Source organism: Fistularia commersonii, chromosome 7, assembly GCF_037954325.1.
Source record: "Fistularia commersonii isolate RoL2024-O1a breed Wild chromosome 7, RoL_Fcom_v1.0, whole genome shotgun sequence".
In the NCBI taxonomy this organism is placed as follows: domain Eukaryota; kingdom Metazoa; phylum Chordata; class Actinopteri; order Syngnathiformes; family Fistulariidae; genus Fistularia; species Fistularia commersonii.
Genome location: NC_141290.1, coordinates 61089 through 87892, shown reverse-complemented (window position 1 = coordinate 87892; position 26804 = coordinate 61089). Strand labels below are relative to the sequence as shown.

At 55.6% G+C, this 26804-nt stretch overlaps 4 protein-coding genes across 6 annotated transcripts; 2 read left to right on the top strand and 2 right to left on the bottom strand.

Annotated features, from left to right (window-relative positions):
- Positions 1 to 371: 371 nt before the first annotated feature.
- LOC147232238 (fibroblast growth factor receptor substrate 2-like) lies at positions 372 to 5696 on the top strand. 3 transcript variants are annotated; one of them, XM_086148942.1, is made up of 7 exons: positions 372 to 981; positions 1951 to 2019; positions 2084 to 2175; positions 2718 to 2904; positions 3775 to 3909; positions 4095 to 4258; positions 4389 to 5696. In XM_086148942.1, exons 3-7 carry the CDS (start codon positions 2110 to 2112, stop codon positions 5400 to 5402), a joined length of 1566 nt encoding a protein of 521 aa, XP_086005068.1. In that variant the 5' UTR covers positions 372 to 981; positions 1951 to 2019; positions 2084 to 2109; the 3' UTR covers positions 5403 to 5696. The 3 variants fall into 3 exon arrangements, with proteins under 3 accessions (XP_086005068.1, XP_086005069.1, XP_086005071.1); XM_086148943.1 differs by lacking the exon at positions 372 to 981 and adding an exon at positions 999 to 1768; XM_086148945.1 differs by lacking the exons at positions 372 to 981; positions 1951 to 2019; positions 2084 to 2175 and adding an exon at positions 3333 to 3363 and having other exon boundaries at positions 2802 to 2904.
- A 1048-nt stretch (positions 5697 to 6744) lies between these two features.
- On the top strand, positions 6745 to 8351 carry pdcd2l (programmed cell death 2-like). Its single transcript, XM_086148947.1, has 2 exons — positions 6745 to 7187; positions 7686 to 8351. The coding sequence occupies exons 1-2, from the start codon at positions 6749 to 6751 to the stop codon at positions 8282 to 8284; spliced, it is 1038 nt and encodes a 345-aa protein (XP_086005073.1). The 5' UTR covers positions 6745 to 6748; the 3' UTR covers positions 8285 to 8351.
- Positions 8352 to 8463: 112 nt separating this feature from the next.
- Positions 8464 to 17353, bottom strand: LOC147232236 (nuclear factor of activated T-cells, cytoplasmic 3-like). The gene is made up of 10 exons (XM_086148946.1): positions 17038 to 17353; positions 15181 to 16027; positions 14686 to 15087; positions 14289 to 14451; positions 13468 to 13667; positions 13145 to 13317; positions 12790 to 12930; positions 12662 to 12717; positions 12209 to 12587; positions 8464 to 8804 (listed from the first exon to the last, which is right to left on the bottom strand). Exons 1-10 carry the CDS (start codon positions 17099 to 17101, stop codon positions 8713 to 8715), a joined length of 2517 nt encoding a protein of 838 aa, XP_086005072.1. The 5' UTR covers positions 17102 to 17353; the 3' UTR covers positions 8464 to 8712.
- Positions 17354 to 17467: 114 nt separating this feature from the next.
- Positions 17468 to 20049, bottom strand: faap24 (FA core complex associated protein 24). The gene is made up of 4 exons (XM_086148948.1): positions 19890 to 20049; positions 18497 to 18648; positions 18259 to 18414; positions 17468 to 18196 (listed from the first exon to the last, which is right to left on the bottom strand). Exons 1-4 carry the CDS (start codon positions 19990 to 19992, stop codon positions 17921 to 17923), a joined length of 687 nt encoding a protein of 228 aa, XP_086005074.1. The 5' UTR covers positions 19993 to 20049; the 3' UTR covers positions 17468 to 17920.
- Between the last annotated feature and the right edge of the window lie 6755 nt (positions 20050 to 26804).

Genomic DNA, 26804 nt, shown 5'->3' with positions numbered 1-26804 from the left:
TGTCTCCTCCTCTCCTTGTCTCCTCGTCTCCTTGTTTCCTTGTCTCCTCGTCTCCTTGTCTCCTCGTCTCCTTGTCTCCTCCTCTCCTCCTCTCCCTGTCTCCTCTTCTCCATCTCCCTGCCTCCATGTCTCCTTATCTCCTTATCTCCTCGTCTCCTTGTCTCCTTATCTCCTTATCTCCTCGTCTCCTTGTCTCCTCGTCTCCTTGTTTCCTCCTCTCCTTGTCTCCTCTTCTCCGTCTCCATGTCTCCTTGTCTCCTTGTCTCCTCCTCTCCTTGTCTCCTCGTCTCCTCCTCTCCTTGTCTCCTCGTCTCCTTGTCTCCTCGTCTCCTTGTCTCCTCTTCTCCGTCTCCTTGTCTCCTTATCTCCTCCTCTCCTTGTCTCCTCGTCTCCTCCTCTCCTTGTCTCCTCCTCTCCTTATCTCCTTGTCTCCTCGTCTCCTTGTCTCCTCCTCTCCTTATCTCCCTTGTCTCCTCTTCTCCGTCTCCTTGTCTCCTTGTCTCCTCGCCCCTCAGTCAGTGTCATTCATTAGGGCCCGGAGCAGAGCGTCTGCGCATGCGCGCGTCGCCGCGGCTGCTGGCGAACTCTCGGAAGTTTAGCCAAGTTTAGCCGAGCGGGCTAGCAGGCTAGCGGCGGAGGAGCGGAGGGAGCCGAGCAAAGCAGCTTTTCTGGGGGGGGGAGCGCGTTCGGACGGAGCCTCGCTGCCCGAAGTCATCCCCGAAGGACCGCCGATGGATCGGAGCCCGTTTTTGCCGCCGAATACGCCGAAGCGGGAGCGTTAGTCAGCTTTGAAAGAAGTTGTGATTGTTTTTTGGCGCTCTGGCGGCGCAGAGGAAAGATGGACGCTCTGCTCGTGTAGCCGCGGCTAACACTAGCTGGCTCGTCGGCCGCCCCGGCCAGCGTCGTTCCCGGACGGATCGCAGCCGCTTCGCTCGGTCGGGAGGGTGTGGATGCTGGGATCGGACCAACGGACGCCGCCCCGTAAGTATGGAGCGACGTGAGCCGCGGTGTGTGCGGCGCCCGGGGAGGCCAGCGAGCCGGACGCGTCCCTCGGTGTAGCATCGCAGCTAGTGAGGTAGCTCCAATCTCGGTGAGCCTGTCGGAGCGCTGCGCCTCCAGCTGCCATTACACACACACACACACACACACACACACACACACACACACACACACACACACACACACAGACAGCACTCGCACATACACCGAGCTGAAGTTCGTCCAACCCTAACTCACCGGTCGGAACCGTCCCGGGCCAGAGGGAGGCTGACAGCCGCTCCTGGAGCTACTGCCGGGGTTCCTCCGGTGGACACCTTCAGCTGCAAACACACGTCGAACCCACAACCTTCTGCCTCCATTTCAGGGAGAGCCCGACCCACAGTCAGTCACGAACGACCTTTAGACGGTCTTGAACACACCCGAACCAGGGGCAGAACCGGCACCATTACGGTGTGATCTCAGCAACGAGTGACCGAAAGGTGTGAGAGGAGCAGTCAGACCTTCTGAGAAGTTCCTCAGGGAACTGTTTGTGCAGTCGCCCGAGAGTTCGGGAACACTGACAGAAACGAGCCGCTCGCCTTCATCGGTGAGGAACCATCTCCACGGCCAGAACTCTGCAAAATCTTACTTTGGAGCTGCGAGGGTCGGGGGGTCCCAGCGGGGGTCAGCACCAGGCCGGGTGGGAAACGAGCCCGACCGGATCGGAGAGCGTGGAAGTTCAACCCCGCCTCCTCAGAGCGAACCAGCCGGGACGGGGAGGGGGGTAGGGGTGAGAGGAACCGAACACAAGGAGAGGGGTGGGCTGGGACGCCGGGGGGAAAACACCTTCCTGGGGTCTCTGACCTCGGGGTCCGGTGGGTGGCAGGCCGACCCGTCCCCGACCATCGCAGAGAAGGTGACGGGCTCATCGAGGGGATGTGTGTGTGTGTGTGTGTGTGTGTGTGTCTGCAGGAGCTCCCAAAGCATGAGCGACCCTCGGGCTCTGAGGATGGAAGCAGGGCCACTGGAGGCAGGATCTAGGTGAGGAGCACTGCTCGCCAGCCGCCGCTCTGCCCGTCGCCAGTCTCACTGTGGTGTCTTGCAGACGTCAGATGGTGCTCTGAAGAAGCCATGGGTAGCTGCTTTAGCTGTCCAGAGAAAGAGTCAATTCCAGATAATCATCAAAGCAAGTTCAAGGTGAGTTCCCCCAGGTCACCTGACTTGGCGTCATTGCGCAAAGGTCGGTCAACACTCGGTGAAAATGGTAGAACCGAAAGTGGAATTTAGGGTCCAAAAGAACTGGGCCCGCGCAGGATAAGTCAGTCGGCTGTATGGTCAGTGCCGCCGTACGTTTCACACGTGCACCTGACCCAGCAACCAAGACTAGAACCGGTATCACACACGACCGCGGGTCCCCATCAGGTCACAGAAGCACCTAAGAGCAGCCGTAGAAACACTGGAGGCGCAGAGATCAACAGTTTCTTGTTGGCTGTGACCCTGAAGCGTGCGTGTGTGTGTGTGTGTGTGCATGCGTGCATGCATGTGTGTGTTTGACGGGGGGAGGGTTTGGGCTCAGAGCAAAGGAGGAACGGAGGAATGAACGTCCAGTTCAGACGACCTCGGCAACAGCCCGGGAAAACTACAAATATGGCAGCGGTACCGGCGGTGAATCCTCCGGCCAGGATCAGAAGCGGCGGCAGTTAGATGGACCCATCCCTCTCTTGTGTCTGTACGCGCAGGTGATCAACGTGGACGACGATGGGAACGAGCTGGGCTCTGGCGTGATGGAGCTGACTGAAGCAGAGCTGGTCCTCCACACTCATCGCCGTGACGACGTCAGGTGGCCGTACCTGTGCCTGCGCCGCTACGGCTACGACTCCAACCTGTTCTCCTTCGAGAGCGGCCGGCGCTGCCAGACGGGCCAGGGTACGTCCGTGGCGGGGCGCCGTGTTTTTATTGGACTGTGACAGCGGGGGAGGCGGGGCTTCCTTTTTAGGTCAGAGGTCATGGCCTCATCAAGAGGGGAGGAGCAAGAGGTGCAGAGAAGATAGTACATGTTTGGCTGCTGGGGGGCCGGAGCACTAGGACGGGGGGACCGGGGCGGTATCAGGAGATGGATGCTGGCTGTCGGCTCCGAGGCTCAGGTTTCTTCTGCTTACAAGCAGTGGACTGGATGACCGGAGAGGTGGTAGATGGCTAGATGATATCAGCCGGGTCCTGAAGGATTGTGGGAGAGGAGGATGAAGCTCCCAGCTGGGTCACATGACTCTGTGACGTTGACATGTAATGATGTTTTGTGTGATGTGATGACAACTGAACCTGAATATCCTGATCATTTGAGTTCTCCTCTGAAGTGCTTCATAAACACTGGACACTGAGCCTCTGGTAAGTGTGTGTGTGTGTGTGTGTGTGTGTGTGTGTGTGTGTGTGTGTGTGTGTGTGTGTGTGTGTGTGTGTGTGTGTGTGTGTGTATATCCTGGGGCAGGAGGTGACACTGCCCTGGCCTGGTCTGTCCTTCCTGTGTTGCCATAGTTGTGTGTATTTGCGTACCTCCTGGTCTGCCCCGCCCCCAGTGGAAGGCCGTCCAATCAGACGCTGTTCTGATGGCGTGGTTCTTCACTCGGTGTGTGTTTGTGAGGTGACAGCGTGGTGTCCTCGTCCGGGTGTCTCCATCTGTAACGAGTCAGGGCGGCGGAGGGGCGGAGCCAGAGTGGGGGTCGCGACCGGCTGTAGTCCGACAGCGGAGGGGCGGAGCCAGAAGCCCCGACGACCTTCTGACCCCTGTCTTTGTTCCAGGCATCTTTGCCTTCAAATGCTCCCGGGCGGAGGAGATCTTCAACATGCTGCAGGAGGTCATGCACAGCCACAGCATCAGTGTGGTGGAGGAGGCGGTGCAGGAGCCCAGCCAGCAGGGGGCGCTCACCCCCGGAGGTATACACACACACACACACACACACACACACACACATACAGACGAAAGAATGGGGGATGAACCAAGAAGGAAAAAAGGATGAACTATTACAATCCAGCTCTATTGACGTGTGTGTGTGTGTGTGTGTGTGTGTGTGTGTGTGTGTGTGTGTGTGTGTGTGTGTGTGTGTGTGTGTGTGTCTCAGCCCTGGGGTACTCTGTTCCCACGGTACCTAACGGTGTGAGCCGGATCCCCTCGGTGGGAGAAGCCCCGTCCCCCCCCTCCAGCCGACACCCATCGGTGGCCAGCACCCGTCTGCCCTCGGTGGGGGAGGAGTCCACCCACCCGCTGCTGGTGGCCGAGGAGGCGGTGCGTACTTCTTCTGCCGCCGCACTTCTTCTGCCGTGGTTGAGCTCAGAGGAGCCCCGGTCGTGCCGCCGTGCGCCGGAACCTCGTGGGCTTCAGGTCTTCTGTGTTTGACGGCTGTGGGTTCTTCCAGGTGCACACGTACGTGAACACCACGGGCCTGCTGGAGGAGCAGCCCAGCCCGCTGACCGTCACCACGCCGCTGGAGAGCCCCGCCTCCCCGGCGCCCCAGTGCCCGCCCACGCCGCCGCCGCCCCCCAGGGCTCGCGCCGACCCCCCGGCGGTCCCGGAGCCCCAGGTGTTGCTGGAGCCGCAGGGGGTCCGCTTCGTCCTTGGCCCCACCCCTGTTCAGAGGCAGCTGATGGAGAAGGAGAGGCGGCAGCAGGAGACCGAGGAGCCGCGCGAGACCAACGGCCACGCCCAGGAGGCGGAGCCGCCCGCCGCCGTCGCCACACACTCCAACAGCTCCTCCGCCAATCCGGCCGCGGCGCCTCGCCGCCACCGCCCGCCCCCCCTCACGCCGGACCTGCAGAACGCCAACAACTCGGCCCAGCGGCGCACGGCCCTGCTGGACTACGAGAACCTGCCGGCGCTGCCGCCGGTGTGGGAGGCCAGGAAGCCCGGCTGGGAGGAGGAGGAGCCCGGCGGCCTGAGGACGCCGTCGCTCAACGGCTTCGGCCACCAGCAGCACGCCGCGCCGCACCCGTGCTACGCCCACCCGCTGTCGGCCGCCCTGGAGCCCTCGCACAACTACGTCAACACGGAGAACGTGACGGCGCCGCTGAGCGCGCACCGGCCCGACACCGCCCGGCGCCGCGCCGACGGGCCCACCGTCTTCAACTTTGATTTCCGGCGGGCGCCGGGCCAGCCGGAGCCACCCAAGACCCTCAACTACATCGAGGTGGAGATGGACAACAGCGGCGGCAACAAGGGCGCCTCGGACGGCAGCAACCCCAACACGCCGCGCACGCCCACCTCGCCGTTGCCCCCCACCACGCCCACCCGCCGCACCGAGCTCTACGCCCTCATCGACATCGAGCGCACCGCCGCCATGTCCAACCTCCAGAAGGCACGGCCGCGGGACGACGGCACGTCGCGCAAGACGCGGCACAACAGCACAGAGCTGCCCACCAAGAGCACGGCGTGACGCCGCCCGCCGCGGCACGCGCACAGGAAGTGACGGACTCAGCGGGCGCCCGACTTCCTCGACGGCGACGAACTCCGGCGGACACGAACGGAAGCCATACGGAGGCCGGCCCGAAGACCACGACCGTACTCCTCGCTCTTCTTCGTTGGTACAAATCAGTATTACTGAACAAAGCATTCCATTTAGCTCTTTTCTACCCTCCATCGACTCCATGCTGCTGGAAGAACCACTTCCTGTCTCCCACTGTACAGAAGACCCTCCACTTCCTGGCACAATAAATGTCTCCTGTTTGTACTTCCTGTCTGACGGCCAATCGCAACAATGCACCAGACACACACACACACACACACAAACACAGACTCATTCCTGAGGGAACAGTGCAAATCTGGGTGGAAACACACACCCACAAACACACACTCTCCCATTCCCAGGGGAATGGAACACTCACACAAAAACACACAACCAATCCCGCGCCACAGGGTACGAACAACCTGAGTGGTCACACTCCTGAGGAAATGCAACACATCCAAATGTACATGCACACACTCCCAAGGGAATGACACGCACCTGAGTGTGCACACACACAAAGGAATGTAATGCAAAAAAAAAAAAAAAAAAAAGGAATGTAACACCTGAGTGTGCGTAAACACACACACACACCTGAGGGAAGACTCATGTGAGTGTGCGTAAACACACACACACACCTGAGGGAAGACTCATGTGAGTGTGCACACAAAGACACACACCTGAGATAATCTAACATACCTGAGTGAACACACACCCTCCAGGTACATAACCCACCCGATGGGCCCGGTCGCAGCTCCACAGTCGGTTTCCATGGCAACCAGGACATGAAGACACCGGAGAACCTGTTTGGTATTTGCTCGCTGGAGGAAGCTTCGTCAGCAGGTGTGACTTTATTTTTCTTTATTTGTTTTTATTAGCAAATATATCTATATCTATACATATAGATATATATATGACAAATGTGTTAACACAAAAATATACATATGTACAAAAAGTGCGACTATCGATCCGGTGGGACTCAAGCCTCTGACCCGCTATGACCCTGACCCCTGACCCCTGACCCCTGACCCGGCGCAAGGGCGGCTGTCCATCATCCGGGGTCTTCGGGGAACCTCGGCTGGTCTCGGGCGGCGGGAGGAAGGTGGAGAACCTGCAGAAAACGATGTTTCCAGAAGATGTGAAGAACCCCGTTGGTTTGACGTCGGTGAAACGTCAGTTGACGTCAGACATCCCGGCGCGGGCCGCCAGGGGGCGGCGGAGCGGCTGCGGCGGCGCGGGGCGGCGAAGAAGACGCTTCCGGTCGGCGGCGTCTCGCCGCCATGGCGTCCGGCGCGCTGCTCGGCGTTTGCGACGGCGAGCTGGACGACCGCCGCTTCCGGTCGTCGTTCCTCACCAACAAGATCGGCGGACTACCGGATTGGCCGCCGGGCGTCTCGGGACGGGTCCCGCGCTGCGGGCTGTGCGCGGCCGCGCTCGTGCACGTGATGCAGCTGTACTGCCCCTCGGGCGCGTCCTCGGTGCACCGGAATCTACACCTATTCGCGTGCCCGGCGGCGGCGTGCGGCGGACGCGCGGACAGCTGGGCGGCGCTGCGCTCGCACTGCCCGGAACAACCGGGACAACCGGGACAACCGGGACACGGCGCTGCCGCTTCCGCCGCCGCCCGGAAACAGGCGCCGGCGGCCACGGACTGGTGCGCGTCCGCCGACGACTGGGGCGAGGAAGAGGAGGACGAGGAGGAGCAGAAGAAGGAGGACAGTAAGTTCTGCTCGCAGCCTCAGCTCATCCGGAAGTCTTTATTGTGAAACTTCCGGTCTGAACCCGCGCACAGACGAACTCTGATCCTGCTTGAGGTTGAGGAGGTTCCTCAGAAGAAGATGTTCCTCAGTGTAGAGATGGAGGAGGTTCCTCAGTAGAAGATGTTCCCCAGTGTAGATGGAGGTGGAGGAGGTTCCTTAGTAGAAGATGTTCCTCAGTGTAGATAGAGGTGGAAGATGTTCCTCGTGCCAAACACTTTGGTAAAGGCCTCGGATGGACAAAGTTTCAAGGTGTGACCTGGAGTGTCTGGAGCTCCTGGAATCCAAAGACGTTCTCCTACTCTGATGAAAGCAGGTTCAGGGTCCAGCCGGTCAGGTGTTTGTTCAAGGGTCCGAGCCGAGACGGATCGATGACTTCACTGATTGATCACCGATGACCTGTTGTGAAACTGATCCCGTGTGTGTGTGTGTGTGTGTGTGTGTGCGCGCGCGCTCACAGCAGGAAGTGAGGTGACGGAGCGGCTCCATCTCCTCCGGCTGCCCAGCGCTCCCCAGCAGCAGGACGCCCAGGACGCCGCCGTGTTCCAGAGCTTCTTCATCAGCGTGCTGGACGAGTCTGACGTGTGTTGCGAGGACGACCTGTCCCACGCCCGCCGCCTGCTGGCCGAGTACGAGCGTCGAGAAGGCGTGACGGCGTGGCAGCCGGAGGGCGGCGGGTCCACGGAGGAGGCTTATGAGAAGACGGCGGCGCGTCACGGGGACGCCGTCTTCTCCCGCTTCATGAAGCGGGTGTCACGCTGCCCCCAGCAGGTGGTGCGTTACTGCCGCGGCGCCTCGCCGCTCTTCATCTCCCGGCCGCCGGCCGACATGATGCGGCTGGTGCCGGCGTGCGGCGCCTGCGGAGCCGCCCGGACCTTCGAGCTGCAGCTCATGCCGGCTCTGGTCTCCCTGCTGCGGCGGCGGGACGGCGGCGAGGCGGAGCTGGAGTTCGGCACCACGCTGGTCTTTACCTGCTCGGAGGACTGCCGGTCCGACGGCGCCGCCGTGGCCGAGTTCTGCTTCGTTCAGACCGACCCCGACCAGCCGCTGTTCAGGTGACCTACGGACCTGACCCCCCCTGTAATTATGTAATTAATAAAGTAATTACATAATTGATTGGCACAAACCTGTCAGGTGAAACAATTCTTTTTTCACTTTGGTGTGTGTGTGTGTGTGTGTGTGTGTATGTGTGTGTGTGTGTGGGCACGCGTGTGAAAGAGAGAACCCACCAGCTTCTATTGTCTATGTCTGTTTATTTTTAAACAGCTGACCTTTGACCCGTTGTCACAGAAACCCCTGCTCACACATGGGGCGGTCCGTCCGGAAGAAACCCGGCGGGTCGGCCTCGCCGCTCCGCTCGGACGGCGATGGCGGCCGCACGCCGCCGGTCAGGTGGGCGTGAAAGGCCTAAATTCAGTTTGGTATCAAAAGTAAGGTGTTGAGACGTCGGGGGACGCCAGGCACTCTGCGGTCAGGTGGGTGCACGGCTAACGGGGGGCCCAGGCGGCGGGGGCGTCCTGGTCCCGGCGGGGGGGTAGTACCGTCCTCAGGCTGATGTCTCTGTCGATGATCTCGTTCACTGCAACAAGAGGACCCCGTCAAACCTCAAAAAGCCCAGAAGAACGTTACTCCGTCCTTGATTAATTCAGGTTGAAGGAGTCACGGGGATGGAGACGTGTTCGCCCGGGTGGTCGGAGGATTCGTTCTCCACCCGGACGACATCTGATTCCTACGGCGAATAACTTCTACCACAGGACGCGGGAACATAGGGAAAGAGGACGGAGCGCGCAGGTAGGCTACATCTTGGATAGACAATGTCAACTGATGGCAATGGGTGACTGCAAAGTAGCGCTCGGTGACCGTGTCGCCAGACGGCAGAGGACGGAGTCTGGTGACAAGGACGATACAGAGGACACAGGCAGAGCGGAGCACGAGGTGGTGGGAACTGGTAAGGGATTCAGGGAGTTGTTGAGAAAGGCTCTGAGTGGTCAGGGAGAGCTTCCAAGTGACTGGACAACTGCAGCTAATGTGATCGGGGAGACGGTAGGAGAAGATTTGGTGTGTTGTCTTGAAGCAAAGTAGATCAGGAGACGTGGTGGTGGGAGGAGGAAGTGCAGGTAGAAATACGGAGAAAGATGTGTGACACTGGGGGGACTGTAGAGAGCAGACAGCAGTTGTCATGATGACTTGTATGCTCGGTTTGACAGTAAGGAGGGAGACATCGATTTACTTAGCTCTTCCACATGATAGTCTTCTGCTGACTTGCTTTCTTGAGATGCTGATTTCATCTTGCAGCAGGGCTTGGCCCCTGGCCACGCTGCCAAGGGGACCAAAGACTGCTTCATTGACCATGTTGTTACTGTGCTACTTCATTGGAAAATGCGAGACACCAGACCTAACAATCCAGATGACCCCAAGCTGGCTGACAAAGCAACCCGGGCCTCCATTCCACCTGAGCAGTGCCACGGGCTGATGGGCTCCATGCCACGCCGCAGTGCAAATGTGCCTTACATCGGGGATCGGCTGTGAGTCCCTTCTTGGTTGCTGTAGTGATGGACAGGCTGACAGATGAGGTGGACAGGAACCTCCATAGATCATGTTTGCAGATGACCTTGTGACTTGTAGTGAGCGCAGAGAGCAGATGGAGGAACATCTAGGGAGGTAGAAGTATGCTCTGGAAAGCAATGTAGGTTAGAAGCAGCAAGATAGAACCCGTGTGTGTGTGGATGAGATGAACCCGAGTTGAGCTTAAGGACTCGTATCGGCTCGACGTTCTCCTTCTGTCCGTCCCCTCCCTTCATTTCCATTGTGGTCCTGTACATCGTTGTGGAGCTCACCTTTTCGTGGCCAAAGGCCATGATATTCTCATCTTTTGAGATGTACCTGCACTGACGGGTGCCGGACGAGTGACAAGAAGATGGAGCTGATGAATGAGGAAAGAGCGAAGGGGAGAAGCGGTGACGACTGTCGACCACAAAGTTGCAGAGAGGAGTTAAGGGGAAGTGAGGAGGATGAAGAGAGGAAAGGCAGCTGGACCTAATGATTCACCTGTTGAGGTATGGAAGTGTCTTCAGAGAACGCAGAGGAACAACAGCGGCCCATGACATGGCAGCCTAAATCGTCACTGACTGTGGAACCTTCAAGCAGGGTAGATTCTGTACCTCTCCACTCTTCCTCAAGACTCTGGAACCTTTGATTTCCAAAGGAGGTGCAAACTGGACTTCTACTTGAAAAGAGGACTTTGGACCGCTGAGCAACAGTCCAGCTCTTTCTTCTCGCCCCAGGTAAGATGCTTCTGTTGTTGTCTGGTTCAGGAGTGGCTTGACGTTCGTACCCCGTGGCGAGGGGTCGCCCGTGCCTCGTGGCTCTTGATGCGCTGACTCCGGCCTCGGTCCGCTCCTTGGAAAGCCTCCCCAAATTCCCGAATCGATTTTGCTTGATAATCCTCTCTAAGCCGCGGTTCTTCTCAGATACAGCGTTCTGTGAGCAAGCGGCTTCTTGGGCGATGAACTTTTGTTCCCTGTGACTGTGTAGCCTACTGACCCGGACCGGGGGCACGGCAAGGCTCAGGGAACGTCTGTGGGTGTTTTGAGTCAATTTGCTGTTTCGGGTGTGACACCGTCCTTTTTCACAGTATCCCGATTATCCCAGACGCCGAATTCCCCGCATCATTATCTTCGACATTTCAAGAAACGAACGCTCGACCGATGTCGCTCTGTATGGAATGGGTGTCGCTTTATGAAAGGAGAGACAAAAAAGGCTGAACTGTCATAATATTCTAATTCTTGGAGATGAACCTGTGTTGACTGGTGCCACACAAGTGATGGCAAGATGGAAGGAGCACTGCGAAGAGCTGATGAATGAGTGGCATGAAAGAAACCAAAGGGTAGAAGAGGTGACCATTGTCGACCACGAAGTCCCAGAGATGAGGAAAGGCGTGTCTTCTGTGGTGTGAACTTTGGACTTTGCACTGCCTCTAGTGGATGCGCCGATTGGTTGGCAGGGATGTCCGACAGCTGAAAGTCCAGACACTGATGTACGTGACCGGAGCACCGAGGACTTCGAGGACCGAGGGTCAACGGTCCTGAGGAACCTGTGCAAGCAGGTCATGGCAGCTGAAGAAACCTGTCTGCGGAGATGAAAGTGGGTCAGAAGGAGAGGAAAGGGGGAGAAGATGGAGGTGAGAGCAGACGTGGTGTCTGGTTTGGAGACACTGACGAGACAGACGGGAGCCCGAGATGGAGATGTGGAGGTTCCACTTTGGGACTGAGGAGGGTGGAGAGGATCGGGAAGGAGTCCATCAGAGGGACGGTGCATGTTAGATGTTCTGGAGATAAAGTCACACTGAGATGGTTTGGGCATGGACAAGGGAGGGATGGAGAATATTCTCCATCTTCTCGGTAGAAGGATGCTGAGGATGGCGCTGCCACGTGGGAGGTGTGGAGGAAGACCAGAGAGGAGCTTTATGGATGGAGGACAAGAGGACAGGAAGGTAGATGGTGTGAGAGGAGAGGGTGTCTGATTCCAGGTCTGCGGTTCCACTGGGTTCTCAAGATACTTTAACCTCTGTTGTGAGGGAACGTTGGGTTATTATTAACTTGGGGGGCAAGTGTGTGTGTGTGTGTGTGTGTGTGTGTGTGTGTGTGTGTGTGTGTGTGTGTGTGTGTGTGTGTGTGTGTGTGTGTGTGTGTAGACGGGGGGAGGGTGACAGCTGAGAACCTGGAACAGATCTGACCTGTCGGAATTACTTGGACCACAGACTATTATTAACGCTCACACACACACACACACACACACACACACACACACACACACATACACACACACACACACACACACCCAAGGTCAGACCCACCAGAACTGTGAGCTGTCACAGGAGACCTGGACAGGCCTGTTAAGATGTTGGACGGAGTCAGGTAGATGTCAGGTCTGGTTGGTCGTGTCTGAGGGATCGATGCTGACGTTGCCTTAAACATTCCTTACCGTCGTCCAGCGTGATCTGCAAGCCGTGGGGGTCCGGTCCCGAAGGGTCCGGTCCGGAAGGGTCTGGTCCGCGGGGGTCCTCTGGCTCCTGCTTGATGGCCAAGGCCGCCCCGGGGCGAGGGGAAGGCCCGAGCTGTGAGGGGACGCTCAGGGGGCCACGGAGGTGGATGCGGGTGACGGGGGGGTCAAAGCAGGAGAGGAGGGCCAGGGGGTCCGGTTCCTGCTTGACCCCTCCGTGGAGGAGGCTCCCCGGGCCGGGCAAGAAGCTGAAGGTCTGGACCGCGCTTTTTTTCCTCTTCCCGTTGGAGACGCAGAACTCGACCTGGACCGGAACCCTCGGGTTCTTTCCGTAAGGTGGAACCAGAACCACCAGAGTGGACTGCGTGATAGGAGAGACGCATCAGCCAATGAGAGGGCAGGTTGGAGGGGGTGGAGGTCGGGGGCGGGGCTTACCGCGCCGCTTCTCTCCGGCAGAACCCGGGCCTCGGTCTCCCATAGCGACCGTCCATCTGTGAGAACAGGAGGTCACGATGTCACGGGGCCTCTGAGGTCAGAGGGCCGCCGAGGTCAGAAGGTCTCACCTGAACCCCTCTGGGAGAAGAAGACCCGGGACTGTGGCGACATGTTGGACCCCAAGATGGTCAACTCATCTCCTCCGTCTGCAGAACTGCTCAGTGGACTGAAGGTGCTCACCTGGGGGAGGTCCTGACCCGAACGCTGGGCTGCAGTGTGGCCGCAGTACGACACACACACACACACACACACACACACACACACACACACACACACACACACACACACACACACACACACACACACACACACACACACACACACAGCGGGAGCCAGGATAATCTGTCAGGTTCTGCTGGTTTTTCGGGACATTGTGAGGCAGGCTGGACCGAAGCCCCGCCCCCGGCGGCGGCGGTGACTCACAGCACTCGATGGGCACGGTGGCGGTCTGCAGCCACAGAGCGCGGCCGTCGGCCTGCGGCACGCCGACCCTGAAGGCCACCCGCACCCGGGTGTTCTTCCTCCCCACGTCCGTCTCGCCCTTCTTCAGCTCGATGTCGGCGTTCCGCAGCTTCAGGATGCCGGCGCAGTCGATGCTGCGGAGAACACGCCCATGAGCCCGTTGCCCGGACGACCCGAAGCCGCGGGAGTTCGGCTCGATCGGGTTCTACGGACGGCGCTGCCGTCGCCGCGCTTCCCGAACGGTCCCTCACGCTCGTCACCTCCGCTGACCTCACGGCGGTTACCTGGCAGACATGTTGTTCTCTGGAAGCAGAGGGATCTCCAGGACCTTGGTGTTCTCCAGGACCCTCTCCAGGCAGGCGGTGGTGACCGTCTTCCCCGTCACACGGTGCACCTGGTAGAAGGAATGCGGACGCAGGCAACGCTCGTCCGCCGTGCCGATGAAGAGCAGCAGGCCGAGCGCCTGCTGGCTGTAGCCAATCAGCTGCAGGGACGCACGCACACACACACACACACACACACACACACACACACACACACACACACGCATACACACAGTGGCTTTGATTGACAAGTGCCCCTTCCATCCCAGCTTCTCAGCTTCTTCTGTCCTGAAATTGCTGCCGATCTTCTCAATGTGTACTCAGGAATTGTGTGTGTGTGTGTGTTTGTGTGTTTGTTTGTATGTATGCATTCTGAGTATGTCTGTGTGTTTGGAGTCCGTGTTTATGTATATCTGTTTATGTGTGTGTGGTGTGTGTGTGTGTGTGTAATGGACACCAGCAGGTTATTCTGGGCGCCTCATTCTCAGGCAGCCGCTGAAACCAGCTCGAAACCAGCGCACACACACTGATCCACAGGACGTGTCATAAGAGCAGTTGTGTGTGTGTGTGTGTGAGATACTCAGACCATGAACTTCTGTCTGTATCCATAGAACTTAGTTTGAGAAGAAGCAGGAGATCAGCAGAGAAGGAGCCTTCACCTCCATAGGTCTGAAGCCTAACAAGCCAATCCCGATCATCCATTTGAAGTCTCTCTGAAGGTTCTCCATGTTGTTGGATGGAGAACCCCGCACCCTCAGTAGGAGGAGGAGGCCGTGACTCACTCTGACCACCGGGTGTCCTCCGGACGCCGCCTTGATGGCCCCACGGCTGCCCTCGGTCTCGTAGTGGGCCCGGTGGTAGAACTTGGGCTGGATCTCCAGCTTCAGCTCCAAGTCCTCAAACAGTCCGGGCAGCGGTGCGTCCAGGGGGGGGGGCGAGGATGTTCTGCGAGAATACACACACCAACTTCCTGTCAGCCGACTGACACCCCCGGCGGTCTGAGCGTAGAGCCCCGAGAACCGGACCGAAGCCCCGGGCGAGCCTGCCAGGAGCCTCCTAGGGGAGCGCCGGTGCCTCGGGAACCCGACGAGAACCCACAGAAACCAACCGAAGAAGACCTCCCCCCGACTGACCCTAAGACCTCGAGGAGGTTCCTCGGGAACGAGGCGGAAACCAGACCTGAACAGAGGAGCGTTTCCGGGTTTGGGCTTGTTCCAGCTGAAGCGGGAGGGAACTTGGAGGAAGAGCTCGGCCGCGTCGTCCCGCGGCCGGCTGTCCTTGCCGGGGGCGTCCTGGAAGAGCACGCCGGCCTTCAACTCCTCCGAGAGCGGGTCCCGCCCGGCCGGGAAGCCCGAGGTCCTCCTGGTCTTCGACGGGACGTCCGTCTCCTGGAACCCGGACATCAGGAGGAGCCCCCGGGCGCCGCCGGGACTTCCTGTCCAGGTGTCGTCCGTCACGCTGCCCCGGGGGGACGTCCCCGGCGTGGGGGAGGGCGAGCGGAGGGGGGAGGGCGAGCGGGCCCGGGCGTCGGCGCCAGAGTGGCGTCTCTTTCCGCAGGGGGACGGCGGTCTGGACGACGGCCTGCGAGAGGAGGAGTCACAGAATCAGGCGGGGACCGGGACCGAGAGCGGGACACAGACGGACGAGGGCGAGGACGAGGACGAGGCCTCTGACCTGGAGGGCGCCGAGCCCAGCCAGCTCTCCTCCGTGACGCTGGCGCGAGGCGAGTGGTTCGGCGACTGGTGGGGCGACAGGTGGGGCGACAGGGCCGGGCTGAAGGCCGAGGGGTGCTGGTACTTCTGCTGCCACAGCTCCACCCCGAAGCCCCCGCCCCCGCAGCCCGGGGACCCCAGCGCCAGGTGCACCGTGTCGCCCAGCTCGCCCTCCAAATCGTCGTAGAAATGGTTGAAGGACTCGCCGGACGAAAGGTCTGACATCCAGCTCCGGGACGACAGGCTGCTGCAGGGGCTCAGGGACAGGACCGGGTCCCGGTAGCAAGGGTCCAGAGGGAGGTACAGCTGGTCCCTGGACCAGGGCTCTTCCGGGTAACCCCCCTCCGCCCCTCCGGCCCCCGGGGCATCCAGGCCGCCGCTGCCGCCGCCCGCTTCCGCGTGGCTGTTTGGGGCAATGGAGGTGATCTGGATGCTGGGGCAGGCGAAGAGGGGTCCGGGGTTACCCGGGGCCGCATAGTGGGGCCCCGTGTCAAAGGTTCGGGGGTTCCCTCGGCTCTCCTGAATATATTGGGGCCCCGGGTCAAAGGTTCGGGGGTTCCCCCGGCTCTCCTGAATATATTGGGGCCCCGGGTCAAAGGTTCGGGGGTTCCCCCGGCTCTCCTGAATATATCGGGGCCCCGGGTCAAAGGCTCCGGGGTCCTCCCGGGCTCCATACTCGGGCCCCAGTGCTTGATAGGCCACGTGCTGGTAGCTTCCTGCGGCGGTGAGGCCCGGCAGGTGGGCCTGCGGCTCGTGGCCGACGGGCTCCGGGACCCGCCGGGACCCGGTCCTCACGTCCAGCTCCGGATCTGCAAGAGACAACGAGTCCTGTCAGACAGAAGCGCGCCACCGTGGCCGGAGCCAGGTCCACGTTCACCACGGAGAGGACGCCGACCGCAGCTCAGCAACACGAACCGGGGTTCCTCCAACTCCAACCGGAGACGTCCCCCTCCGCTACCTGGAGCGGGTCCACCGGTGACCCGCTTCCTCTCCGGGCTCGATGGAATGGATCCGCGGTCGGATCCTGACTAAAGTTCTGGCTCTCGACTTGGATCCGGAACTCCGGGGTCTCAGGCGGGTTCGACCCGCGGCCACGCAGGCCGAACCCGCCGTCGGCTGCAAATCGCCGCCCTCATCTGGAACCGAAAACAGGAAGTAGAACCCTGGCGGATGACAGATGCCGGAGCGTCGCCCTTTTTTTTGATATCAAACCGACTGGTACCACCGACCCAAACGCGGGAGCGCCGACCGGACGTCAATCCTGGAGGAAGTGACGTCAGCCGGACAGCAATGGCCCCGTTCAGCGTCGGGGTTCCTGAGGTGACGACACAAGTGACTGACTTCCGTGACAGCATAACTTTGGACCGACAATCAACGAGCCGGAGCTTTCCGGAGGTCATCACCCGGCGGAAGGCGGAGGTCCGACCCGCGGACAGCTGGAGGTGTCGCGTCCCCACTATTCAGTGACAGGAACTTCCGGTATCGCCTGTCAAAATAAAAGCAGCAGGTTTTTCTCCCCTGAACGACCGTCCTCGAAGAAATGAATCGGTCGGCACTAAATTAACCGCCACTTGCGGGTTCGGACTCGGGTCACTTCGGGTCCCGAACTTGACACTTAAATGTAAATAGCACGCATCTCTCCGGCGTCGTTCGCTTCCGCTCGGCGCCGCGCCGTCACTTCCGCCCTTCGCTTGGCGCCATCCTGTTTCGACTTTATTTTGAAAACAACATGTTGACATCCGGTCTAACTCGCTGCCGCCACCGTGAGCTTCACGTCGACACAAATCGCCAAGTAACGTCGCTGAAAAAAAGTTCCGACCTGCGTCTTGTCTTCCGTCGTCCTCGAATACCAGCCGGAAGTCCAGCTCTTCCGGCGCGAACATCGTCCCGCGCGGCCGGAAGTTAAGCCGACCGCGCGCTCACTCCCATCCGACGGCAGCCAAACTCCGCGTCAGCCGCGCCGACGACGACCCGACGGTCGGAAGCAGCTGCTCGGCTGAGCTCGGCTCGGCTCGGCTCGGCTGAGCTCGGCTGGGCTCGGCTCGGCTCGGCCGCTGATCCTGCCGCGGTTCGTGTCGGTCGAGACGAGTTCCACTCCGCCAGGTTGATCCGTGCGCTGCTGCGTTCACGGACCCGTCGGAAATGTGTCGCTGCAACAAGGAAACGACGCTGCACGTCAGACTCCTGGTGCGACCGCGGTGACGACTCGTCACCGGCACGGGAAAAGTAACCGGGACACAAACAGACCATTTGACAGCAAGAGTTTAGTTTAATGAGGAAAACGGGGGACATATACGCGTATGTTGATGTTGGCGGTGACCCCTCCTTCATCCGGCCCCGGGCGATTGCTTCCGAGCGTCGAATGCGAAGCGGAGCAGCCCCGCCGCCTTCGGGGTCCGCGGCTGAGGGGAGGCGAGCGAAAACCCCAAGGTGTCTTGGCTGCGTCCAGAGACGCGGAAACAAACGCCGCCACCGACATCTATCGTCAGGTCCTTGTCCACCTCCTGGATGTCCAAATAACCCAGCGCACCCGAAAGCACCACGGAGCCGGTGGGGACGTCACGGACGGGACGGAGCCCGGCGGAGCGGCAGTTTCAGGTGAGAAGAGTTCATCCGCAGGACGGAAACGGGAGGCGGGGGGCCCGCCCGGCCCCGGGCCCGGCCCCGCCCGGCCCCGCAGCATCGCGGGACGCCCTCTGTCTTCACGGCCCGTCCCGCGCCGTCACCTTCCTCGGGTCGTCGGTGCGGGAGCGGAAGAACCCGTGGATGTGCTCGGCCAGGGCGGCGCCGACCAGCGGCTCCAGCTGTGCGGGCGCGGCCTCCGACAGCAGCAGAAGGCTGGGGAAGCGGCGCAGCAGCGACCGGGCTTTGACCCGGCCCACTCCGGGAAGCCGCCGGACCGAGGCCAGGACCTGCGGCTCCGACAGCCGGGGTGAACCGCGCCTCCGGAAGGGGTTCTCCTGTCTGTCGCCGTGAACCTGAAAGGGCGGCGGGGGTTAAACGAACACCTGCGGTTTCGTCCGGTCGATCGGAGCCTCACCAGGGACAGGAGGAGCGCCGAGGCGTCCGTCTGGCCGCCGACGGGCAGCAGGGTCAGTCCCAGATCCAGCGCCGCCAGCCTCTGGACGGAGGGGAAGTACTGCCTGCTGAGGGGGGTGTTCTCCACCAGGACCAGCTGCCGGAAGCTGCTGCAGGCCTGCGTGCGGTGTGTGTGGGAGGGGGGGGCGTCAGGGGAAACTCACTCCCTTGACCTTTAACCTTTGTACAAGCGTACTCACGTTCCTGTAGCGGACCAGCCTCCTCCTGTGGTCGCTCCCTGCGATCACTTCGCGCTCGGACACGTAGAGGACGGAGCTCCGGCCCGGCAGCAGGAAGTCGGCCCCCCCGGGGCCCACGGCGCCCTCCTCGAACAGCACCGTCACCCCTCCACCTGCGGCCGACACACACGGCGGACACATCCTCAGTCGCCATGGCGCGCGGGTCACGGAGCGCGGGTCACCGAATGATGAGGCGTGCGGGACCACCGGAAGGAAACCGTGAGCGCGGGTCGCCGAACCGACACTTGAGATCTGACAGACTTTTGATGAGCTGGAAACAAACCTCTTCACCAGGCACTGCCATACTGATCGCACTCAGCCCCCGCACAAAAAATAACAATGAAATGAATGTTTGTATGTATGTATGTATGTATGTATGTATGTTTGTACATTGTACACACACACCGCACTATGTTTATAGTTCTGAGACGGCTATTTCGGTTAGGCGGTCACTTTAGACTTCCGACTACTGGTACTTCGGATCTTCGGTGACTGAATTGCACTTTTTGTAATTCGCTTTGGATAAAAGCGCCTGCCAAATGACTGGAATGTAACATAACGTAACAGAACGTAACCTAATGTCACCGAATGACGAGGCGTTCGGGGACCACCGGCAGGAAACCGTGAGCTCATGTCGCCAAGCGGAAACACTTGAAATCTGACACAAACTTAAATGAAAGATGAGATCGGATTTATTGTCATTGCAGTTGTCAGGATACGGAGGAACGAAATGCAATGTCGCTCCCGGACGCAGCCGCCGTCCTCTGACCCCGACCAGGGCCTCAGGCCGCTTCTCGCGGGGATTCTGGGCGGCTTCCTCCCAAACTTGGGGTCTTTCCTCCCAAACTCGGGGTTTTTCCTCCCAAACTCGGGGTCTTACTACCTCTACATCAGTGGTGGAACAAACTTCCAGAAGCAACAAGACTAGCATCATCTCTCTCAACCTTCAAGAAACAGGTAAAAACTGTTCTCTTTCAGGACTTTTTACTGCGCTGATACCCCAGATCAGGTTAGGCAGCAAGTTAGGCTATGCAGTGTGTGTGTGTACGTTTGTGTATGCCTTTGTCAAAAACAAAAAACAACAAAAAAAAACCTCACTAACCCAAGCTTACTGTTCTGTATATTTCCTGTGCATCGTGTATTTGCAAGTGTATTTGCAGTCCCTATGTCCTCTATTGTAAGTTGCTTTGGATAAAAGCGTCTGACAAATGTAATGTAATCTAATGACTTTCCTCCCAAACTCGGGGTCTTTCCTCCGTTGGCCACGGAGCGCCTCAAGGCCGTCTTCCCCCAACGGGCTCCGTGTCGAACGGGGAGAAGCGACTTCCGGTGAAGAAGAAACGGAAGAATTCACCTTTCAAGCTCTGAATGAGCCCCGACTCCCTCCACTTGCGCCCGGCGATCAGGTGACCGTGCGGCGGGGCGGCGTTCACCGCGGCGGCCCGCTGCACCTCCATGAGTCGAACCGCGTCCGAGCAGCGGCGGGTCTCTGGCGGCGCCGGCGGGTCTCTACCGCCCCCTGCAGGACCGGAGGACCGACAAGGAGTGACGGGACGGACCACACCGGTGCGTCAGCGCCGTGCATTAGTGCACAAGTGTGAAACCCCGTATCGCATGTGTATCGCTTTAGCCAAGAGAAAATATCACGTGATCAATACAGGACGCGTGTCGTTTGCATGTTCGGCGCCAAAGTGTGTTTTAGAAGGAAACCGACCGGATCGACGCGCTGCCGGTGTGTTGGATGGAGATAAAACCGTTTGCTTTGCCCGATGGATTTTGGTTTTGGGCTTTGCTTCCACTCATGGGTCGGTCGGGAGAAGCCGTCCCTCCAAAGAATTTTGATCCTTTGACGCCAAATAAGGTCAATGTTTTCCTCCCCTTGACATTGTTTGCTGTATGTTTCTACTCTTTTCTAGTAAGACGTTTGATTTGGCACCTAAATATTTATGCACACCATCTTCACCTGTTCCCTGTCAACAAGTATTTTCGAAGGAACCGGTTTCCAAGAGGAGAAATCGCCTGGGAGCAAAGACACTTCAAAAACCTTTGTTCCTCAATAAAGTTGTATGAATGAATCCATTTTTAGTGGCTTGTTTCAAATCCCAGACATAAGTTAAACATTTTATGACAGACAAATTGGCTATATTTTACATGCCAACTCACTTGAGCATTTACACAAAAAAGCAAATGTTGAACCCTTCTAATAAACCACTTCACTCAGCAAATCAAATGATACAAGGATGAGATCAATTTTTAGGTAAAAGACTAACAATTGATTAAAGATTAAATATTATGGCTAATGTTGGGTTAAAAGTATGCAAGTTTTTCCATCTTTTCATTTTGTTTACCTGCAATGATTTTGGATCTACAGCAGACGTCACTATTGAGTGACCAACACAGTTTTTTTTTTCGTTTTTTTTCAGAATTTTTTTTGAGCACATATAGTATAAACAGACAATACATATGTACAAAAAAATGGCTAAATATAATCGAATGTCAATGATACACACAGGGACGAGGAAACATAAGGACATTAATTTTTTATGCAATCAATGAACTGTAAGAGTAAACAGGATTTAAGGCCCGAGAGAAATGGTTCATTCTAGAAAATAAATCAATAAATGAATGGCAAGAGGAATGCACTATGTATTTAACTCGGTGGTTCTGAAGAAATATCAGTCATAAAACTGTATATTCTTTGGTGTTTGAATTTTCCGTAAGTTATAAGGACTTTTTATACCATTCAAAATTGTTTATCAAGAACTTTGAATTGGGGGAATATTTCTGGAATCTGTTTTTGTGTATGAAGAACTCAGCCAGGCCTAAAATAACATTGACACAGAGTTCATCTCTTTTGTTTCCTAAAAGTAAACCAAATATATCATCTCTTGGGAACGAAATTGGTGACGATGGCAATTTGTCTTTAATCCATTTTGGAGTTTAAGCCCAGAAGTCTTGTACTTTTTCGATATGCTAGAGCTCACTTTACAGCTCAGCAGATGGTTTGATATTGACCAATTATCAATTCTGGATTTCAGATTATAATTGAGATTGAACCAAGTGTATTGAAAGGCTGCTGGATTAGTATGTCTCCAAGCATCAGTCAAATTCAGCTTGTGACAGAAGTCATTAAACACCAGATTTGGATAGCTTGAAGGGAAATATAGAAGGATATCTATCCAAACATTCATTCTGGACCAGATTGAAATCCCCGCTCATTATTATATTGTCAGTTGGGAAGAGAGAGAGAGAGGAGAGTTGGGTGAGAACATTGAAGATCTTCCAAGTGTGCAGTTATTTGTTCTTGCAGATTCTTGTTTTCTTTTATGTTATCTTACCCGTACACGTTGATTAAAATGAATTTCAAATTGTCCAGACTTACGATGAGGATCAGCCAGTGACCGTGTTCGTCTGCCAGATGTGAAATAACCTGCCCTTGGAAGTTCTTCAGCAAAATTGCAACCCCTGCTGATCTTGAGGTGCCATGACTAAAGTAAGATTTGTCTCCCCATTGTTGAGTCCAAAAAGCAATGTCTTGTTTCTTAGAATGCGTATCTTGCATGAAAATGAAATTATTTTTTCCCTTTACGGAATAAAAAAAGGCATTTTCTTTTTGTTAAATCCCTTAGTCCCCTTGCATAAGGGGACAAAGGCAGAATGGACAAAAAAGATCTATCACTTTTAAACTGAGACATATAACAAAAAACTTCTTCTTCTTCTTTCGGCTTTTCCCGTTAGGGGTCGCCACAGCGAGTCAACTTTCTCCATCTAACCCTATTCTCTGTATCCTCCTCTCTCACACCAACTACCTTCATGTCCTCTCTCACTACGTCCATAAATCTTCTCTTTGGCCTCCCTCTAGACCTCCTGCCTGGTATCTCCAATTCCAGCATCCGTCTACCAATATATTCACTATCTCTTCTCTGTACATGACCCAACCATCTCAGTCTGGCTTCTCTGACCTTCTCTCCAAAACATCGAACATGTGCCGTCCCTCTGATAGACTCATTCCTGATCCTATCCATCCTGGTCACTCCCAAAGAGAACCTCAACATCTTCATCTCTGCAACCTCTAGTTCTGCCTGCTGTCTTTTGGTCATTGTAACAGTTTCTAGTCCATACATCATCGCTGGTCTCACCACTGTCTTGTACACCTTTCCTTTTATTCTGGCCGATAGTCTTCTATCACATAGTACCCCTGACACTTTTCTCCACCCATTCCAACCTGCTTGGACCCGTCTCTTCACCTCTTTTCCGCACTCTCCGTTGCTCTGGACTGTTGACCCTAAGTACCTGAAATCCTCCAGCTTCTTGATCTCCCCTCCCTGTAGCCTCACCGCTCCACCCGAGTTCCTCTCGTTCACACACATATATTCTGTCTTGCTGCGACTAACTTTCATTCCTCTCCTTTCCAGAGCATACCTCCACCTCTCTAGATTTTCCTCTACCTGTTTTCTGCTCTCACTACAGATCACAATGTCATCCGCAAACATCATGGTCCATGGGGAATTCTGTCTAACCTCATCTGTCAGCCTATCCATCACCATTGCGAACAAGAAGGGGCTCAGAGCTGATCCCTGATGGAGTCCCACCTCCACCTTGAACTTCTCGGTTACCCCTACAGCACACCGTACCAGTGTCTCACAGCTAGCATACATGTCCTGCACCAGTCTAACATACTTCTCTGCCACTCCAGACTTCCTCATACAATACCAGAGCTCCTCTCTTGGCACCCTGTCATATGCTTTTTCTAGGTCTACAAAAACACAATGCAACTCCCTCTGGCCTTCTCTGTACTTTTCTATTAGCATTCTCCACGCAAATACTGCATCTGTAGTACTCTCTCTAGGCATGAAGCCATACTGCTGTTCACAAATGCTGACTTCTGCTCTCAGTCTAGTTTCCACTACTCTTTCCCATAACTTCATTGTATGGCTCATCAACTTTATCCCTCTGTAGTTGCAACAATTCTGCACATCCCCTTTATTCTTAAAAATAGGCACCATCACACTTTGTCTCCATTCTTCGGGCATCTTCTCACTCTCTAAGATCCTGTTGAATAATCTAGTCAGAAAATCTACCTCTGCCTCTCCTAGACACTTCCACACCTCCACAGGTATATCATCAGGACCAACTGCTTTTCCACTCTTCATCCTCTTCAATGCCTTCCTCACTTCACTTTTACTAATTTTTGCTACTTTGTGGTCTACGATAATCACCTCTTCTACCCTTGCCTCTCTTTCATTTTCCACATTCATCAGCTCTTCAAAGTACTCTCTCCATCTTCCCATCACTCTTCTAGCATCTGTCAATACATTTCCCTCTCTGTCCTTAATCACCCGGACCTGTTGTACATCCTTTCCATCTTTATCTCTCTGTTTCGCCAACCTGTATAGATCATTCTCACCCTCCTTACTATCCAACCGAGCATACAAGTCATCATAAGCCCTTTGTTTTGCCTTTGCTACCTCTATCTTTACCTTTCGCCGCACCTCCCTGAACTCCTGTCTGTTCTCTTCAGTCCTCTCAGTATCCCACTTCTTTTTCGCTAACCGCTTTCTCTGTATACACTCCTGCACTTCCTCATTCCACCACCAAGTCTCCTTATCTACTTTCCTTCCAGATGACACACCAAGTACTCTTCTACCTGTCTCCCTGATAACACTAGCTGTTGTTGTCCAATCATCTGGAAGCTCACCCTGGCCACCCAGACCCTTTCTCAACTCCTCCCTGAAAACCATGCAACACTCCTCCCTTTTCAGCTTCCACCATTTTGTCCTCTGCTCTGCCTTTGTCCTCTTCATCTTCCTTGTCACCAGAGTCATCCTACAAACCACCATCCTATGCTGTCTGGCTACACTCTCACCTACAACTACTTTGCAGTCACTGATCTCTTTCAGGTTACCTCGTCTATACAAGATGTAGTCTACCTGCATGCTCCTACCTCCGCTCTTATAAGTTACCCTATGTTCCTGTTTTTTCTGGAAAAAGGTGTTCACTACAGCCATTTCCATCCTTTTTGCAAAATCTACCACCATCTGTCCCTCTGCATTCCTATCCTGGATACCAAATCTGCCCATCACTTCTTCATCCCCTCTATTGCCTTCACCGACATGTCCATTGAAGTCTGCACCAATGACCACTCTCTCATTTCTGGGAATATTCTGCATCACTTCATCTAACTCATTCCAGAACTTCTCCTTCTCTTCAGATTCCCATCCCACCTGTGGGGCATAGCCACTAACAACATTGAGCATCACACCTTCAATTTCCAGTTTCAGACTCATCAGTCTATCTGACATTCATTTCACCTCTTGGACGTTCCTAACAAACTCCTCCTTCAAGATAACTCCTACTCCATTTCTCTTCTTGTCAGTACCATAATAGTACAACTTAAAGCCTGCTCCGAAGCTTCTAGCCTTACTGTCTTACCACCTGGTCTCCTGGACACACAGTATATCCACCTTCCTTCTCTGCATCATGTCCACCAACTCTCTACCTTTTCCTGTCATAGTCCCAATATTCAAAGTCCCTCCTCTCAGTCCCAGGCTCTTTCCTTTCCTCTTCTCTCTCTGCTTCCAAACACGCACTCCTCCTCTTCTTCTTGTTCTTGTTCTTCGACCCACAGTAGCCCAATTTCCATTAGTACCCTGTAGGTCATCAGTACCAATGGCGGTCGTTGTTAACCCGGTCCGCGACCGATCCGGTATGGTATAGTTTTGGTTGTCTCGCATATTTGGTTTTGGCAAAAGTTTTACGCCGGATGCCCTTCCTGACGCAACCCTCTGCATTTATCCGGGCTTGGGACCGGCACAGGGAGACACTGCTCCGTGCCCCCCCAAGGCAGGCTTGGAGAGACACGGGCCAGCGCCGCCCTGAGGCTGCATTAAAAAAAAACAAACAAAAAAAAAAAACTAAACCAAATAATAAGGGCTAACCAGAATAAAGTGACTTGAAAAAAGTACCGAGAACTTGGCTTGGCAGAACCCTGAGTATCAAATAGATTTTAAAAGGTGTGTTTGTAGAAGCAGTAGCATTAAGGAGTGACTCTGCCCATTAATGAAATTGAGGGACCTCAGAACATAGTTTTGTAACCTTCTTTCCTCGCTCCTTCCACCTTCGGCCAGACAGCTTTCCTTGCCTCTCTGTCTTCCTTGCTGAGGTCTTCAGCAAAGCGGATGTTGAGCTGCTTGCAGACGGCGTGATGTTTAGATACTCGCCACCGTTCATCTCTGTAGATGTTACACATGAACTTCAGGACAACCCATCGAGGGCGGTTGGCAACGTTTGGTCCGATCCAATGTACAGAACCTAAGATAAAGTCCATCTTGTTCGTCCATTGTGGAACAATTTGTTGAATGATATTAGCACTGAGCTCACGGATCTTTTCACCCTTTTCCTCCATAAGACCATTCATTTTTAAATTCTGTATTTTATAGCGTTCTGAATCAGCTACTTTGTTTGCAGATTCTGTTATTATGCTCTTCGGCTCTGTATTCGTTTCTGTAATGCGGCTTATAAGATTTCCATTGCCTTGAAATGACTTTTGCATTCCTTTATATCTTCAGCATTGATCTCCACCACTTTAGCCAGGTTAGCTATGGTGTTGTGTTGTCTAACTTTACCTTTGAGTTCAAGCAATAACTTCTGAAGAGAAGCGATTGCGTCAAAAATTGCAGCATTAGAGACTTCCAGTGTATCAACCATAGCATCCTCGCCCTCGTCTGCTCTTCTTTTTTGAAAGCACAGGTTTCAGAGGCGATGTCTGCATGTTTTGAATGCCTCTTTACGTTACTTTTCACATCTTCTGAAGTACAGTAATCATGAAAAGAGAGCATTTCAGCTTTAGTGTTTGCATTAACTTTGCTTGTAGCTTTGTTCATGTTCGTAGTTTAGAGCTGTCGGAGGAAACTAATCTTACTTGGCCAGGTCCCGCAGCATGGGGTCTGTTTTAATAAACTCAATGAGGTATTTTTTCACGAGTCTGGTCCAAACTGGATTTTATTTCAGGGTTCTGCTAGACAGAGCGAATACTGCATGTCTGTTCCCTCCGCCATCTTGCACACCTGCCTCACCTTCGACCAACACACTTTGCGTGATGTGTCGATCCACTCCTTGAGGCATCGCCAACCCATCCCTACCGACACACACAACACATGGTCTGCGTGCGACGTGGTCGCTTCGGCTGGAACAGGCCCCACGCCTCCAGCAAGATCGGCTTTTCACGTTTCGGGCACAAACATCAGCCTCACGATTTAAGAAGGTTCCA

Bases quoted from the DNA above. Each gene is read 5' to 3' on its own strand.
- LOC147232238 (XM_086148942.1), top strand. From the start codon at position 2,110: ATGGGTAGCTGCTTTAGCTGTCCAGAGAAAGAGTCAATTCCAGATAAT. The intron at 2,176-2,717 runs GTGAGTTCCCCC...CTGTACGCGCAG, and splicing joins ATCATCAAAGCAAGTTCAAG to GTGATCAACGTGGACGACGA. The intron at 3,910-4,094 runs GTATACACACAC...TGTGTGTCTCAG, and splicing joins GGGGGCGCTCACCCCCGGAG to CCCTGGGGTACTCTGTTCCC.
- pdcd2l (XM_086148947.1), top strand. From the start codon at position 6,749: ATGGCGTCCGGCGCGCTGCTCGGCGTTTGCGACGGCGAGCTGGACGAC. The intron at 7,188-7,685 runs GTAAGTTCTGCT...GCGCGCTCACAG, and splicing joins GGAGCAGAAGAAGGAGGACA to CAGGAAGTGAGGTGACGGAG.
- faap24 (XM_086148948.1), bottom strand. From the start codon at position 19,992: ATGGAGGTGCAGCGGGCCGCCGCGGTGAACGCCGCCCCGCCGCACGGT. The intron at 18,649-19,889 runs GTGAATTCTTCC...TGTCGGCCGCAG, and splicing joins GCTCATTCAGAGCTTGAAAG to GTGGAGGGGTGACGGTGCTG. The intron at 18,415-18,496 runs GTGAGTACGCTT...CACCGCACGCAG, and splicing joins GGCTGGTCCGCTACAGGAAC to GCCTGCAGCAGCTTCCGGCA.
- LOC147232236 (XM_086148946.1), bottom strand. From the start codon at position 17,101: ATGTTCGCGCCGGAAGAGCTGGACTTCCGGCTGGTATTCGAGGACGAC. The intron at 16,028-17,037 runs GTCGGAACTTTT...TGTCTCTTGCAG, and splicing joins CGACGGAAGACAAGACGCAG to ATCCGGAGCTGGACGTGAGG. The intron at 12,588-12,661 runs GTAAGCCCCGCC...CCTATCACGCAG, and splicing joins TGCCGGAGAGAAGCGGCGCG to TCCACTCTGGTGGTTCTGGT.